The sequence below is a fragment of the Pisolithus orientalis genome (assembly GCF_024613125.1).
Source record: "Pisolithus orientalis strain OTSU chromosome Unknown F5J12scaffold_11, whole genome shotgun sequence".
In the NCBI taxonomy this organism is placed as follows: Eukaryota; Fungi; Basidiomycota; class Agaricomycetes; order Boletales; family Pisolithaceae; genus Pisolithus; species Pisolithus orientalis.
Genome location: NW_026260792.1, coordinates 961,301 through 978,416, shown reverse-complemented (window position 1 = coordinate 978,416; position 17,116 = coordinate 961,301). Strand labels below are relative to the sequence as shown.

The 17,116-nt window shown below is 45.3% G+C and overlaps 2 protein-coding genes across 2 annotated transcripts; one reads left to right on the top strand and one right to left on the bottom strand.

The window, feature by feature from the left end:
- Positions 1–6,504: 6,504 nt before the first annotated feature.
- Positions 6,505–8,274, top strand: F5J12DRAFT_782301 (uncharacterized protein; the record flags this gene model as incomplete). Its single annotated transcript, XM_051742703.1, has 9 exons — positions 6,505–6,581; positions 6,817–6,976; positions 7,005–7,116; positions 7,223–7,556; positions 7,605–7,656; positions 7,776–7,818; positions 7,870–8,006; positions 8,031–8,157; positions 8,258–8,274. The coding sequence occupies 9 exons, from the start codon at positions 6,505–6,507 to the stop codon at positions 8,272–8,274; spliced, it is 1,059 nt and encodes a 352-aa protein (XP_051600926.1).
- A 2,120-nt stretch (positions 8,275–10,394) lies between these two features.
- F5J12DRAFT_719288 (uncharacterized protein) lies at positions 10,395–12,420 on the bottom strand (the record flags this gene model as incomplete). Its single annotated transcript, XM_051741161.1, has 5 exons — positions 10,395–11,096; positions 11,152–11,334; positions 11,383–11,685; positions 11,892–12,296; positions 12,346–12,420. Coding segments are annotated over 5 exons (1,668 nt in total), but the record flags the coding sequence as incomplete, so codon positions are not given.
- Between the last annotated feature and the right edge of the window lie 4,696 nt (positions 12,421–17,116).

Genomic DNA, 17,116 nt, shown 5'->3' with positions numbered 1-17,116 from the left:
ATGTACACAAAGCTGACACAGTCTATGTTTTGACAGAAGGGCAGTGATATAGAGAATGTCTGGCAAAGTATATACTGAAACACAAATGACATGGTGAGACATGATGACATTGAACCTACACCCATGCAGATGAATGAGCTCTACTCATGCCTATGGGTACCCTTGCTTGCCTTCCCACCCTTGGCATTGGATTTCTTGCCAGTATTGCTGTCCCTGGCAGTGCCCAAATTCCCCCCATGGGCAGCACTGTGAAATTCAGGGGTGCTTGTGCTAGGACCTGCTGATGGCTGGTGATGTGGGATTGAGTATGTAGGCAGGGGATGGGCCTGGAGCTGAGATTCATGCAGAGGGGTGAGAGGGGAGAGTGGGGGAGAATGGGACCTCTGGAGGTTCTTTTGGGCCTCTGCTGTGAGGAAATATAATAGTGTGGATTGAGGATGGAGTACCAGAATCTGAGAGGGAGAGTAAGCCCAAAGGGGCTCCTTTAGCCTGAGCAAAGAGTGTAGGAGGATAGGAGACTGTCTAGGGCAGTCTGTGGCAGTCTTAAACTTGTTCTCATCTTTGGGGGTAACTTGTCTATTGGTAAAAACTTACAGTATGAACAAACTGTAAGTAAGTGCTGACTAAGCACACAAAAGCGAACTATACTACTCAAGTCACCCTTCCCTTTGCAAGTGTTCACTAGGGTGCTGAGTGAAAAGTTGGTCATTGAAGTCTCTTAGAAGCTGGATCATGTCATGCCCTCAGCTATGAGACAGTGCAACATATGTGTTGAATGGTGTCAGCTGACCACTAGGAGGCATGCCAATGTCAACCATGCAGTGTTCCAGTGTTTGGGCTTGGGTGTGATAATCTGTGAAAGTATAGGCAGGTGTTATTGGCAACTGCATTCAGGTTATTGTTGATTGCTTGCCAGCAGCCATTGGGATGGAGAACATTCTACAGATAGGTGTCACTGGCTGCACCCCTGCATGCAATCCTGGTAGAATCTTCGCTTTGGTATGCTTCATCTCCACAAGCACATACAAAGGAGGGTAATGCAGCTGAATCATGTTGTTCAGCAGGCTGTTGGCAGTCTCCCTTGTGTCAAGCACAATGTCAACAACACAGCCTCACACCCCATTTTCCATGTCAATATCCATTGTGACATTAAATGTCACCATCACATCCATGCCAATGGCAAGGACCATCTTGTCTGACAGCCCTCCTTGCTCAAGTCAATTGTGCCTGCACCCACTTTTTGGATTGGCAGCCACAGTGGATCTCTCTGGCAAGGTGAGCACATGACCTCCTATGGTGTCCTGTGCAGGACAGCTGATGAGTGATAAACCTTCCATGCTTGCTCATTCTTTCACTGTCATCACATTCCACTCCATTTGCACAGCATGCCATGGTGTTACCAACACAGCTTCTTTCCAAGGCGAGGATCTGAAGTTGGTTGGAGGACATGTAGGACTCCCCATCACAAGGCTGCAAAGCATGTTTATCTCATGTTTGGTGCAGCTGCCATTGTGGACATGACACAGGAGATCAATCCAATCAGCATCAGTCACTCTTACCTGAGTCTTCAGGCACACTACAATGTCAAACTGTTCATAAATACACCAACCCACAAGTTCCTCATGTGTATCCTTTTCCACATTACCTGGCCAAAATAACAGTGCCAATGCTTTTGTAGTCACTGGCAGGAATTGATGGAAGTCACCTACCAAGATGATGTTCAGCCCACCGAATGGAAGGTCAGTTGACATGGCATCTGTGCCCATTCATGCATGACATATGATGTTGGACACTTTTGCCAATAAAGGATGTGAGACCATTGACATCTTGTCAATGATGAGATAGCTTTTGTCATGCCAGTAATGCTCAAGTTTTTTCATTGTTTGAGCTGATTGTTTTCCACCATTCAGCAGTATTATGCCTGTCATGCTGTTGTTAGACTTTGCTTCTCTTGTTGTGAGTGACCATACATATGTTGTGCAACATCTTCCCATCAATCACTGAAGCAGCAATGCCTGTGTACACTGCTTTCACAAGCATCCCACCTATACCCCTCTGTGCAAAATTTTCCATGATCATTTGAATCATCCTCAACTTTCCAACACCACCTTCGCCTGGTATTATCATATGCAATTGATTGGGTTTGCCTCCAGTGACAAACTGCTGTAAGTGCCAATTAATAATGTTGTACACCTGCCATTGATCATTTAACAAGTCACTGACATCCATAGGCTCAAGTGGGTTCTCCATGGCAGCCACCTGCACAAGCATGTAGTAGGCCTCACCTACATCGGAGCATGTCATGCCATCATTATTCACTATGCCGCCATGGTCAATATCCTTGTTTTCCACCTCTGACTCCTGCAACTGGCAACCAGGTACAGAGCCCAACATGGCATGCATTGTGACCATCCACACTTCTAGTTGAGGTATGTCATTTCCAATGGTGACTCAATAGGAGTAATTGACCAGTTGCTCCCATGCAGCTGTTGGCATGAACACTCCATACTGCAGCACTATGGAAATGGCCTGCTTCGCATGTCCCTGCTTGTAAGCTGAAAGTTGATTGCATTTGAAAGTCACAAGATCTGCCTCTGACAGACTCTCAGTCCAGTTGTCAGAACCTGATTGGTTGTCAAAGGAATCCTTGACAATGTCTGCCAATTGATGATTGCAAACTGGCCACAGATGTTGTTCAGTTGGGTATGCAATTGATGCAGTTTCACAGGCTGATTTCGAGTCATAATAGTACTGCAAACCAGCCAACACACATGTCACCCATGGCATACAGGAGGCCTCCATACATTCAAATGTGGCACTCCAATCCTCAGCTCTACCCTTGAGGTTGGCAGCTATTCACCATGGCTTTAACAATGCCAACATACACATGCAGTAGAAATTGTAAGTGCTGCTGTCATCATGATGGGGCAGCCATGGCCCTACTATTTGAGGGAGCACATTATGTCCTTTGACATGGCAAACATGGTGGTGTGATTGAGCCTTCAGGTGATCCTCATGATATGGTGAGCACATGTGTGCTGGCTGCCCCCTTGTGTGAGATGTCCACTGATTACCATCCTTGTCAGATGGAGTGTATTGTTCTTCCCATGTATTGCACACAAATGCCAGAAGCAATACATCGTCCAATTCTGTGCTGCATTGTAAATAATCTTGCATTTGGGTGCACATGTACAGCTCCCCTTGCTGGCTGCACAGTAACATGATGACATCATTGTTGTCATCACCATCTGTGCACTCCTCTTTTCCACTCTTTGGCTGGTATGCATACCTGCACACATGTGTAAGTTAGTATGCCTTGCATCACCATGCACTACTGACATATTTGCTCACCTCTCTGTGGACTCTACCACAAACTCTGGATACAATGCTTTTATTGTGCTAAATAATGGGCCTGTGTACAATGCTGCATAGTTGTGCAATGTGAATGTGTCTCCATAACCCATGAGGTATGATACAACCTGTGGCCCTGACAATTTGGCTTTGTGGTTGATCACATTAATACAGTGGTATATCAACAGCCAGTTTCATTCACACACATTGTCATACTTCAGGTTATTCATATGATAGGGCAGAGCAGAAGCCATCAATGCAGAAAGGTTGTGACTTTTCTTCTGTTTTTTTGGTGGCATATGCTGTGATATAGAATGCCATGTCCTTAGTGTCTGCTCCATTGGTGTTTATCTTGAGGTCGTTGTTGCACCTCATTGTCATTAGCAGGGCTGGGCAGTATGCATTTATGTACCCATGCATCCACTGTGGTCCCCAGTTGCTGCGCTTGTCCACATAGTCATCATTGCTCAGTGGCCAGGGGGCTCTTCTCTTGAAAATCAGTCCATTGCATGTCATGTGAAGGCATGTCGCCCTCGAGCATGTGTGGAGTTGCTGTGACCTGACCAACTGTTGCTCAATGTCATGTGTTTGCTGTTGCCATCCTGGGGTGCATGGATCATGCAGTCATGAATATGCGAGCTAAGAATCCCTGGGCATTGTTTTCAGGTCCTGTTCCATGAGGTCTTCAAGATGCATGCAGATATTCACTTGAATATAATTACAGATGGTATCACAGAAACTCTCTTGTTGTGACAAGGTGTGCATCTCATTGGCATTTGGAGTGTTGGTGAGCCACAAGAGCATATGGCTGTGAAGTGTTCCTCTGCCCTGTACCTCCACAACTCCAAAGTAACCTGCCACTCATCCAAGCACACCCACCTGACTCTTGGTCTTATTCCCCAAGTGCTGAATGCCAAACAGGGTCTCTAAAATGGTGTGAATGATGAAATGGAAGTACCAAGATGCTGCATATGGGTTCACAGTGATGTTTTCAGCATGTCAATTGCTATCAGGGCCCAGGTGTGCATTGAATTTGTTCAAATCTATGTCTTCTCCTGCAAATATCTGTGCAATAGGGTTGTGTATGTTGATGGGATTTATAGTCAACCAAAGTGAGGGCCCTCCAAGCATTAGACAGGTACCCAGATCATACTGCAATAACTGGCCCATGTGCTATCCAACCCAAGCACTTGTCCATTTGCCACCATGACATGACAGTGCAGGGCCCCCACCCAAGTGTTACTAATCAGTTCATGCCATGCCTCTTGTGCTGCTGCATGCTTGAGATCTGCTATGGTTATAGACATCAAGGCAAGTGTATCATGTTCAAAGTCCTTCCACCTCATCTGAAGATGCATGAATTGCATAGTCTCTCACTTCTGCATAAGGGTGAACAAGCACAATTGGAAACAAATGGTGCATAGTGAAATGATGATCATGATACTGCATTGCCCATTTACAATGTTCATGCAGACTAATATTCACAGGGTATTTGGCTTTGATGGCACCCCTGCCATAAGGAAACAGCACAGGGAAGGCTGTGCCAAGAGGTTTCTGCATTGCAGGGGACTGTGTTGATGGAGGGAAGTCATTGATTGCCACATTGCTGTGAAGCACAACATATCCTCCTTCCTGGGTATTATCATTGAAATTGGCAAGTGCCTGGGCCATCAACTCTGAAGAGGGCACCTTGTTCTGCTCAAGATCTGTGACTCCAAGGACATGTAATGGTGTAACATCTCCTTTGTCTGTATCCTATGATTGAGTATGCTGTTGACATTGAATGCTTGCTGGATGTACTATCACTCACAAGAACACTGTCCATGTCATCAATGTCCCCACTTTGGTCATGGTCATCCCCCACTGATGGTTCATCATTCAAAGGTTCCATTTCTGCTGTAAGACAGATCTCAAGCCCAGTTCCAATGAGGACTTCTGAATGCAACATCTTACCATTGTTGACCATGTAATTGTTCATCACATACCCCTCTCTTTCCCTCACAGCTGCCTCCTCGCTATCTTGATAATGGATCATCACCTCTATTTCTGCAGGTATGCCATCCTGTGGTAACTCATTGATCTGAGCATTGGATACCATCACATCACTATAGTTCTCATTGTTCACTTGCAGCCATTTCAGTGCTTCCAATACTGCATCCCATCGAACATGAAACATGCAGGTGAGCCAATCTGTAGGCAGTTGCTTTGTTCCCACCAATGTGATTGCAAGGATACTACTCAATGTCTCAATGGTCTGTGGCATCAATCTGCCTTCGAGCATATCCACAACAGCAGGGACATTGATTTCATATAAGGTCACATTCCCTGCCATGGCACATTGGAGATGGTGCAGGTTTTGAGAGCAAATGGCCTCTCTTGGATATAACTTGAATACATAGCACTGTGGATAGTGATGTGCGACTAACAACATCTCCACAAAGTTCAGCTTGTGCAGTGCCAGTGGTACCTTGCCAATCCACAAGTTGTTGTTCTGTGCATATTTGGGCATCTGGTCTGCATGCATACCTCAGTGACATTCATCACACACCCACCCTTTCCCATCTTACATGATACATGACCTGTCCACCAGAAGTCCATCCCACAGCTTGCATGCTAGATGTGCATCAACTGGGCTCAGGTGATGTTGAAGGTTGGGGAGGTCTTTGATGACCACCAAGTCACCTGCTGATGCCATCAGTTCTGCATTTTTTGGTCTCCTCCCCTGCATTACCTTCTTTCTGCAGTAGCTCCCACAGACAGATTACACACATGGTGGAGGCAACCACATTGTTATTGGTGGCATTGGTGTTGTTCAGGTGTAGGCAACTGCATGTATTGTGCAGTTGTATCATGAACTGACTCCAGCACTTCACCCACACTCACACTTGCTATGTCACAAATTTATTTGGTCCATTGTCACGTGCCCCCATTGTAAGCAGCATGTAATGGACCACTTGCCATTATAATGGTCAGGTTTGGCTAGATTATAGCAAATATGTGATATTTTATCTAAGATATAGTGCAAATGTGTAAAATATTATGTACAAATACCCATTTTTGGCAATCTTTCAATGACACATGGGTGGCATTGGCATGGCTTATAATGGAAGTGTGAACAGCCACCCTTAACATGTATTATAAGGTTCTTATCACATGCCCAAGAAATTTGCGACATACATTGACTTCTGTCTTGAGAGGAGGCTGAAAGAAAGGCTTAAGGTAGAACATCAGTAAGGTAGCTATAGAGTTAATATAGTGAACACATCTCAGACTTCTGTGGTAAGAAGGCTGAGGTGCATGAGGAAAAACTAACTGCCTAAGTGCGAAGAATTATTATGTAAGCTCATATGCTGTAAATAAACAAACACAAGGGACATATGTTCCAACATTCTGTCTCTCAATGCTGTTTGGTATGCCATTGCTCTTGCCACATCTCTTTCACTTTACACTTGCACTCAACTGCAGCCCCTTCCTTCGTGGTGGCCACTGCTTGTATCACCTCATGCACATTGGGCAGCAACTGATCAATAGCAGGATGCAATTGCACCCATGTGCACAAACAGTTGGGGAGCATGCCTTCTGGAAGGCAGTCATACAATTCCTGTCAAGTCAACTGGCCCCAGATGTCAGTCATGTTCTTTGCACCTTTGCAGATAGGTGTCATGCTTGGTAATGTCCCCCCACCCTCTCCTCCTCATGCCATCTGCATCACATGCACCCCTATTGTCAAACCCTTAAATGCTCCACATGCAGTTAAGGGGGGGGGTATCCTCCCATTGCACTGACCCTCTATCAGCACCCATGTCTGCCTCGAATGACATTCATTGCTCTATGAGCACTGACTCCAACATATCCCTGAGAGCCTCTACAGATGTGTCCATGTTGAATGGTAGCAATGAGTCTCCACTGTCATCTGTGTCTGTGGTAGAAAATCTCAAGGAGAGTACATTGGCCATTTATGCTTCCACACTGAATTTGTCCAGCCACACCAAATTTTTCTTTGGGGGTACCTCCAGTGATGTTGCCATTCTGAAAAGCAACTCTGATGATGTGACAGAAATGGTACTCAGTGGGATCTTTGAAATTGACCATCAAGGGTTCTTCATGGCTCCCAAGGGCAGTTACAACCCAAAGAATGCTTTCAGCCACAAGTTTTTGGAGACCAAGCTGATATGTAACCTGCTCACCATCCAGCATGATGCTATGTATGGCTTTACATAGCAAGATTTTCCCTAAATCATCTCCAACATCAGGGCATTGGAAAAGCTTGTACCATTGAAGAAGGGAGAGACTTTGCTTTCATCTGTGTGTGAGAGCTGTGGCATGCCATGCATTTGCCTCAGCCATGCATTGTTCACTGTACATCCACATCCATTCCTGCAGCTGATGCATCAATGTATCTCATTACATGATCTTAATCATAGCAAAAGGACATCAAGGATGACCCCAAAAGCATTGCCCACAATGGTGAGTATGTCCCCTTCTTTCAATGTTTGCATTCTCACCTGCCTGCATCAGAGGAAGCTACTGCAGTATGGCCTGTACCTGATGACATCAAGGATGTGCTCACTTGTGCTGCCTCCACTCACAATGTTTCCCCCCTCCCTGCATTTGACATCAATGGCTCACCCATCAAGCCTGTTGACTACCCCCAGGTGCTAAGTCATGCTGTCGTTCAGGTGCATTTTGCCATGTTGCACTTCTTCATCAAAGGAGATAGGAAGTCAATTTTCACTACATCTCTTTGGGAGTTGTGCATGTTGTGGGCCCCACAGCATGGTCCTGTCAACCACTTCAAACATACATGTGAGTGTGTGCTGAACTCCAATCCTGGTAACAAGAAGTCTTGCCAGGTAAAGGTTTTACACTTGTACACAGAGACATTCTAATGTCAATGTCCTGCCAGTCCCAGAAGTAATCTGAAAGTCACTGCTTTGAGTCCCAAGCAGCCACCTCACTAGGCAGCCATTAACTTAAGTAGTTTGAGCATGTAAATAAATCTTGTGCATCACATTGCACCATCTCTCATTGCTCAGGGGTGTGCAACTTTAATGTGATCATGTATAGTCCATCATGAGCTCGCATGCTGGAGAGGATGTGACAGCCACACATTACAATGTTTGGGGCTTCTTGTTTGTACCCACTTCTGGCCCCTGTTGTTTGAGTGTTCAGGTGTCCAGTGACAATAATATCTGGATCTCAGGTACTCAGTACCTGTTTGCTGCAGATGTAGAGGTGTCAAGGTCTCATGTGGAGGTCGGCAGGAGGGTTTACATTGTCTTTTTTGATTTAGCCTGCCATCAGACACTGTGCCAAAGCACATCCTATGTCTTTGTCAGAGTGCAGCCAGCTCATCTGATGCCATTGAACATTCATGCAAAGGATGACCTGCAGGACATCCTGCATGTCCTATTGGTGTGGGTATGTCCTACCTGAGCCCTCCATGTCCACCCTGATGTGCATTTTCAGGTTGACTAATTGCTCCCCAGTTGTTGGGGGTTCAATGGATTAGAGAGTGTGGTTGACTCCTTGACCTACTATACTGTAATCTCATCAAAGCCAATAGAGAATTTGTCTTGCTCTGCTATTTCTATGTAAGTCTACAACCCCTCAAGTGCATCTCGAGCCATGTAAGGGGGGAACCTTATACCCCTAGCAACCTGGAGTATATATTAAGTAGTGCAATCCCTCTCTCCTGTCCACCATGTATCATCTCCTGCTTGAGGTCAAACAGCATATCTTTGGATATTGTAACATCCAGGACCTCACTATCCTGGCACAGGCCTCTACTGTGCTCAATGGTTTAGCTCGAGATCACCTGTGGCACTGACTGCATCTGTTGACCTTGCCATTTTTTGACAATGCTGCAACACTCATGAGCATCTTGCGAACTTGTGATGTGGTTGTCTCTGGTTCCTGTGCTCTGCATGTGCTCTTGCCAGCAAATGAGACTTCCTGGGTGCCTGTGGACCTTGATATATATGTTTCCTGCTGTCACATGGCTTGCCTGTCTGTATTACTTGAACATAACAGTGTGTGCATCTCTTTTGGGTTGTTGGGTAAGCAGCACTCACCTCCTAGGCTCAGGGTATCTGATCATGCACCAACATGCTGTTGCTGTTGATGCAGGACCATATGGGTTGTCTTCAATATGTTCTGTTGTATTGTTTGCCAACAGGTGGCACTTGATCAATGTCATTGTGTCCTCCACTGTGGCTGCCATGTCACCTATTTTTGAATTTCATTGCAGCCGATCACATCTTCTGTGCATATCCAACACTCACCCTCCATAACATGATGTTGGTTAATGTAGGCCCAATATACTTTGAGCCATTGGGAATGAAGACAATGTGCACCCTTGAGAAATATGGGACACATGGCTTTGTTTTGGTACCATGCCTGGAGGTCCACAGAGTTTCAGGCTTGTGTAGATCAATGCCTCACTCAATGACGGACTGCCATGGCCTGTGTATTAGCACAAGGAGTTTGCATTCTGTGTCAATGTCCCCTGCTATGCATTTCAACTGCCTGGGGTTCATTGACTTGATGTGGCTGCTGGGTGGGTATCTCTGTGGGAGCATGTATCCCTTTGTCTGTGGACAATGTTTCCTGATCATGGATGATTCATGAGTGACATGTATCTGCTTGCTGTAGTCATATTTCTAATTTAAATCAGGCATGAGCTGCTGGGAGCTCAGTTCCTGGGGAGTGAGGAGCCTGAGTAGCTGCATTGTTGACCTCTCTCACACAGCAGTCATGGATGTGTTCTATCTCTACACGAGTATACATCGTGCACAGGGAACAGTTATTCAGTGATTGTGAATTAGATTATCTACATGTTTTCATAGGTTTGATTGTGTTGAGGAATGTGTCTCTTTCATGTAGCACATGCCACAGGGGCTATGCTCCAGCATGGTAAACAAGGTGCCTGCCAGCAGCACTGGCCATGTTCTAGTATAGTACCCACAACAGTAAGTAACAAAACAATAAAACAAATAATATAGAAATTAATACCCAATCCCATAGTAAGGAGATCTCTCTCCTTATGCTGCCTCATCCTCATCGAGGTCATTTTGACCACTTGGGGCCTGGATTTGTTCCATGATTTCATCCAATGGGGGTACCATTGGAGAGTCCTTACTGACATGTGAAGTCACCAGTTCCAGTTGTTCCTGTACATGCATCACTGCTGTGGCATGCATGAGTGATGTCACCTCATTTGTTGCAGCAGCAACAGTGCTGCCACACTTGTGCTTGTGCTGCTTGTCAGCACCCTTGGGTGAACTGCCTGGGCCATGTTTCTCATGTTGATGGGGCTGCTTCTTACTGTGTGGCTTGCTCTCCAGCAGGTCAATGTCCATTGATGATGCTGTGTTCTCCTCACCTTCATTTTTGGATAGTTCCACCTGGCAATGTTTCCCTTTCCCCTGACCAGCAGTTGTCTGATGCTGTTTTGGAATGGGTTTACTGTGCAATTTCTTCATCTGTGTGCCACTGTCATCACCATCTAGGTTGATGTTGCCACCATCAGATTGAGTTGAGGAAATTGACAGTAAACTGTCACTACCCAAACTGTCATCCTTGAAAGTGGAGTGGAGTTGCCCTTTGTCAAATGAGATGTTGTTTAAGAAGACAATGGGTGTGCTGAGCACAATGAGCTGGTAGATGTGCACTTGCTTCTGTTGTGGATAGTGGAAAATTCTGCCTTGCAACTGCTCATCATCAACCACAGACCATGTTGTGTCCTAAGATGCATGTGAGGATGGATGATCAGCCCTGACAAACATCTGAGAAATTTACCACAATCACCATGACATTGGCACATGCCATGTTCAAGCCAACCATTCCAACATTTGAGATGATGAGGATGCAATGTCCTTTCATGTGTGTCAAAGTATGGAAATCATCGAGCACTACCTGGTGCTTCTTCAGCAACATCATCCCATTCAGCTTGGTAGCAGTGATGCCATACAAATCCAGAATCTACAGAAGGTGTGAGATCCTCATCAGTGAATATACCCACACACTTACATTGATCAAAGCCTGATTGGACAATGGGAAGGCAGAGTACATGATGACTCTGTCATCCTCACCATAGTCAGTCATGTCCTGCAAGCAATCTGGAGCTAGGGTGAGGGTTTGACCATCCTCAGTCATCATCAAGGGCACATGGCCATTTGAATCAAGGTGGTTGTGAATGACCTGTGCAAGGGTATCCAATTTGATTGTCTTCTCCTGCCAATGAGTGAGTGAGTGTGGCTTCTTCCAATGACCACTGTTCTTTGGGTTAAGCATAGGATGTAGCATAGAGTGCTGGAATTCAATGTAGAAATTCTGAAATGAAAGATGAATCAGGACATGTTTATACTCATGGTGTGGAGGGACAGATCTGGCTGTCTGGGACAGCCAAATGCAATAGCCCTACAAAATGTGTGTAGGGCACAACTGAAGGTGAGTGGCCATCCAAGACAGCCATTTTGAGCTGAAGGACATGTACATATATAAATTATGCCACTTACCTTTCTGGTATCAGTGCTCACAATGGGATCTTCTATGACCAAATCCTTGGCAAAACTCCTTAGTGCTCCCATCTCATTGTCATACATTTGTAGCTTGAGGGTATGTTCTATATACAGCTTCAAGCCAAACAGCATGTTGTCAGTGTGGTCCACAGAATTGATTGTCTGACAAATGACATTATGCACAAACTGATCGCATATCTTCACCATCCACTCACAAGTAACCTCTGGAGACAATAGGTTTGGTGTGTTTTGATTGTGGATGCTGATGAAGATGCTGTGAATGATACTTCCTTTGATGCCTGCCTCACACAACACCTTCAAGTCCTGGCAGTTGGCACAATTGATTTCCTTGTTGAGCTCCAGGAACTCATTATGGTTGTCAAAGCTGGGGATCCCCATCCATTGTCCCATAATATATAAATCCTATCAGACCATTTGAGCAGTGATGGGCCAAGCAGTTCATATTACATACCTGAGCTTTTGTTGTGATGGGTGTTGCTGTCATTGTGATGACCAAAGTCACATGCTCCTTCAGGCCACAGAAGGCTCAGTGAATTTGATTGTGCTTCCATGTGCTGTGTGCCTCATCCATGATGACTAGACAATATTCTTGTCCATATAGCATGCAGGGGGCATTTGTCTCAAATCATGTACCAGGGATGGCATGTCCTGCCTTCTCTTTGATGGTCTGTGGGGTGAAGACAGTCACAGCATCATCCTGGATGGCCTGACATGATGGTGAATAGATAATTGAGTGCATGAGAAGTTATTCACTTACTGTTTGAGTGGCAAGGATTATGCATTGGCATAATGGTTGCTTGCTGACTGTGAACAATTCAGTCCACCATGTGCTGTGTGAATCCAAATGACCAGTGTATGGGAAAAGATCAAAGGATGCTGGCACTAGGAAATGTCAGATCTTGCTCTCCCATTGCTGCTTCAGGTTGACAGGGCATACAATCACATGTGACAAGTCTGGGATATTCCCATCTGGAGTGTTGAATTGTCAACCAGTTAGAACTCAATGAGGGCATTGCAGAAATATCACAATGTGATGGACTGACCAAAATCCCCAGGAAATGCCTTCTTCTTTGCATAGACATACTGATAGTAAGCGAGACACACAATCACACCAAGTACTTGAAGTGTCTTCCCCAGTCCCACTCCATCCATCAATAAGATTGGCTTGCCCTCAAACACATGCTCCAGCATATGGTAGATTCTGACAAGTTGGTGCCATCATGGTTGAAGCAATCCCTCTTCTCTGTCATATTTTGAAGCCATGCCTGGCCTTCATTTGACCAGGGATCAATCATTCCATCAGGGTCAGTCCACTGTTGGAAGAACAGAAGTTGCTAATCAGGGATTCCAAGTTTCTGCCACAATTTCTCATTGGAAAATTTGGACAATGCCTTGACCCCTTCCTTCCAATCTGACTTGATTGGGGGATCTAGATCAAGTTCCACACACTCAACAGATTTGGCACCATTGAGATCTTCAATTGACACCAGCAGGGCTTGGGTGATGGCCTGGATGTCATCTTTGCTTGCAAGACCAAGTAAGATGTCTCTTAGATTTTTGGGAAGTTCTATAGATATCTCACAATCAGTGGCAACAAACATGTCTGACATGACTTACTGTCTGAATCCTTGCTGCCTGGCTCCTCACAAATGACTTGCAACATTTCAACCATGTCCACCATGTATTGCTCCACCCAAGTGTGCCACTCCTGGTCATCATATTGGACATAGAGTTTCAATAGTTTGCACAAATATTTAATGAAATATTTGATAGCACTGGCTGTGTGGGTAGTCCCCTCCACACTGAATGCTGTTAAAGATCATGTTTGACACCATTATATTCAAATCCCAATTGTCATGTACCTTTCCAGTTTTCTGTTACCACATCATAGAGTGTATCCATCAAATGTACATCACATGTGACCCCCTTGCAATACTGATTCCAACTCAAGGTGAGAATCATTCAGCAGAATTTGATGACTGCCTCCTTCAGAAAGCTTCCCCTGCCTATGTTTGTGTCATCCCCAAACAGTTTCTGGGCAAGCAGGGTCATTCAGTTGTAGATCTGCACAGGCTCAGCATGAGGTAACTGGATCAGTGTGATATTACACCTTGATCAATGTGACAATGTCACTTATGCTCTTTGTGCCCAAATTGCACAGCATTTGATTGGGAGCTCTGCTGGCAGTTTCAAGCACCTCATTGATAATTTTGTTGATGCCCCATTGAGAGGACCTCTTGCTGATGAAGGCAGCCCATGTGGTGTGTGCCACTGAATCTCTGTCTGGAACATGCTTGGCCATGTAGCAGTCCTGGTCCATGACAGGCATGCCCAACACCATAGTGACATATGGCTTGACCTGTGTGGTGACTTGGTTGGTCCACTTGGGCACATAGAGTGAGGGGGAATCTTCAAGAGCATTGTCAACTGTTGACCATGGCTCCCCAGGAATCCAAGTGATTGCCTGCCAAGATGGCACACCCCAAGGCAGTCCTGCTGATGTGAGAGTGAGCAAAGTGGCCATTAATGACTGAGAAGGCAGTCTAGTTGAAGTAATCTAGAAATGAAATAATGATCAGAGGAAGTTGAGATGGTGGGTGGGAGAAGAGAAGAGAAGGAGATGTGAGGTCTGTTCTTATAGTCCATGCCATTGTTGTGGCACATTCTGCTCTTCATTATTCAGTGACACAGCCTTATGTAATGCACTCATACTTGTGTTAGTTTTCATCTTTTGAACACACCTCAGTCTTGACATACTCAAGCTGAGGTGAGATATTTTTTCTACAGTTGTTACTCTATGATATCTAACCCTACTAGTTACACTCCTTTATTTCTAGGTCAGTTTGCATATAGTCTTGACATACTCAAGCTGAGTTACACTCCTTTATTTATAGCTTCCTCTGTTCACACTGTAGCTCTTTAACCTACAAAAGGTTATGAGCCCTGCCCTGCTCAGATACTAGATCTACACAGTCATAACTAAGCTAAAACAATGTTGAACCCTTCTGCATCAACTGCTGGCTCCTCACAGACAGCAACCTCAGCCTCCACAATAACTGCTACCTTGTCAGCCAAGTCCATGCAGCCTAGTAGTTGCCTAAATGACATTCCATCATTGGAAAATGACAGTTCTAACTTCCAGATGTGGAAGTACAGAATCAATGTGGTACTGGATGTTCATGGACTGTTGGACCTCATCAGTGGAAAAATCACTGCACCAGACCCAACTGCAGACCCAAATGGGCATGCAGACTGGCTAGCCAGGGACAAAGAGGCTCGCATGCAGATCACCTTAACTCTGAAGGATGAACCACTCAGTGGTGTGCTTCATGCAAGCACAGCAGCTGAAGTCTGGAAGAAACTATGTGAGTGCTATGAAGGAAGAGGCAAACAGACAATAGCCTATCTTATAGGTGAACTCTTCTGTGGGACCCTCTCAGATGACACTCCCATGGAACCCCAGTTAAACTCTATGTGGCAGAAGGCAACTGTACTCAAATCACTTGGCCAGTCCCTAGACAACTCACTGGTTGCCATAGCCATGGTCATATCTCTACCATCCTCCTACTTGACTCTCTGCACTGTTCTTATGTCCTCAGATGACAAGTTGTCAATAGACTCAGTAATCTCCAGTGTTCTTGTTGAGGAGAGAGCAAGAAAGACAGCAGCAGCCCAAACTGCACTCGTTGCTAAGACCCAAGTCAACAAAAAGGGCAAAGGGCAAAGGGAAAGATGATCAGAAACAGAGAAAGAAGCCTTGAGATGGCAAGAAGAAGAAAGCTGACAAGATGGCAAAGTGTTCATCCCATCCAGAAAAGGAAAAGGAAAGGCCAAAGGAGAAGGAGAAGGACAACCTAGTAGCCAAGGTGGCACACATGCCAGAAGCTCACTCTCCCCCCTTACAACTCTTCATGGCATCTAGTCATGGCAGTGACCTAAGTGTATCTTGGGTTGTTGACTCTGGTGCCTCAGTCAATATGTGCTGTCAGCACAAATGGTTTACATCACTAACAAAGCTCTCACCTCTGCAGCCAGTTGTGGTTGGAAATGGTAGCTCCATACCAGCCACTGCTGTTGGATGTATTGAGCTTGAGATGGACCTGGGAGATGGAAAATCTGGCCATATACTACTACAGAAGGTCTATTACATGCCAGACCTCAACTCAAACCTCCTCTCTGTGGCATGCCTCACCAACAAGGGAGTTGAGGTAGCCTTTGCATGAGACAGGTGTTTCATCAGCACACAAGGCAAAACTGTAGGTATGGGTTGCAAATGCAATTCACTTTATATCCTCGCAGCTAGGATGAACTTGCCATACCTTTCTGCACAAATTGCATATGGACCATCACCTGCCCTCAACCCCACTCTCGACTTCACAGCACTTAATTCTTCCACCTCAAATTTGAAGGCCACACTTGAAACATGGCATGGTTGTCTTGGCCATGCAAACCTTAAGTCTGTCAATGACTTGTCAGCAAAGATATGGTAGAGGGAATGGAGATAACAAACCCAAGGTCCAGACACTCGCTCTCATGCCAGGCATGCCTTGAAGGCAAGCAGCACCAAAATACCATACCAACAATGTTGGATGTAGAAAGTCCATGTGTCCTCCACAGGACATTTTCTGATGTCCATGGACCTATGGAGACTACAGCTTGGACCAGACACTGATATTTCATTACCTACATCAATGGTCATTCCCACCATCTCATGGTTAAACTAATCAAGACCAAGGATGAAGTCCCTGCCCTGACAAAGGAATACTTCAACTGAGCTGAAATTGAGATGGGCAAGCACCCCAATTTCCTACAAACTGATGGTGGAGGAGAGTATGGCTCTACAGATTTCATCACATACCTCAAATCTAAGGGTATACACCATGAAAAGATGAATGCCTATACCCCTCAGGAGAATGGAGTTGCTGAAAGGATGAATTGCACACTCATTGAGACCACATGAGCAATGCTCAGTGATGCTAAACTCCCAAATCAGTACTGGGGTGATGCTGTACTCTATGTGGCACACCTAATTAATAGAACTCCAACCCATGCCATCCAAGGCAATGTAATGCTGTATGAGGTGTTCACTGGCAATAAACCCTCAGTGTCACACATATGGATATTTGGATGCAAGGCAAATGTTCACATACCCCAGGAAAAGCAAAAGAAACTTGATGCGAAGTCGCTCAAGTGCATTCTGTTGGGATTTGCTGAGAATAGGA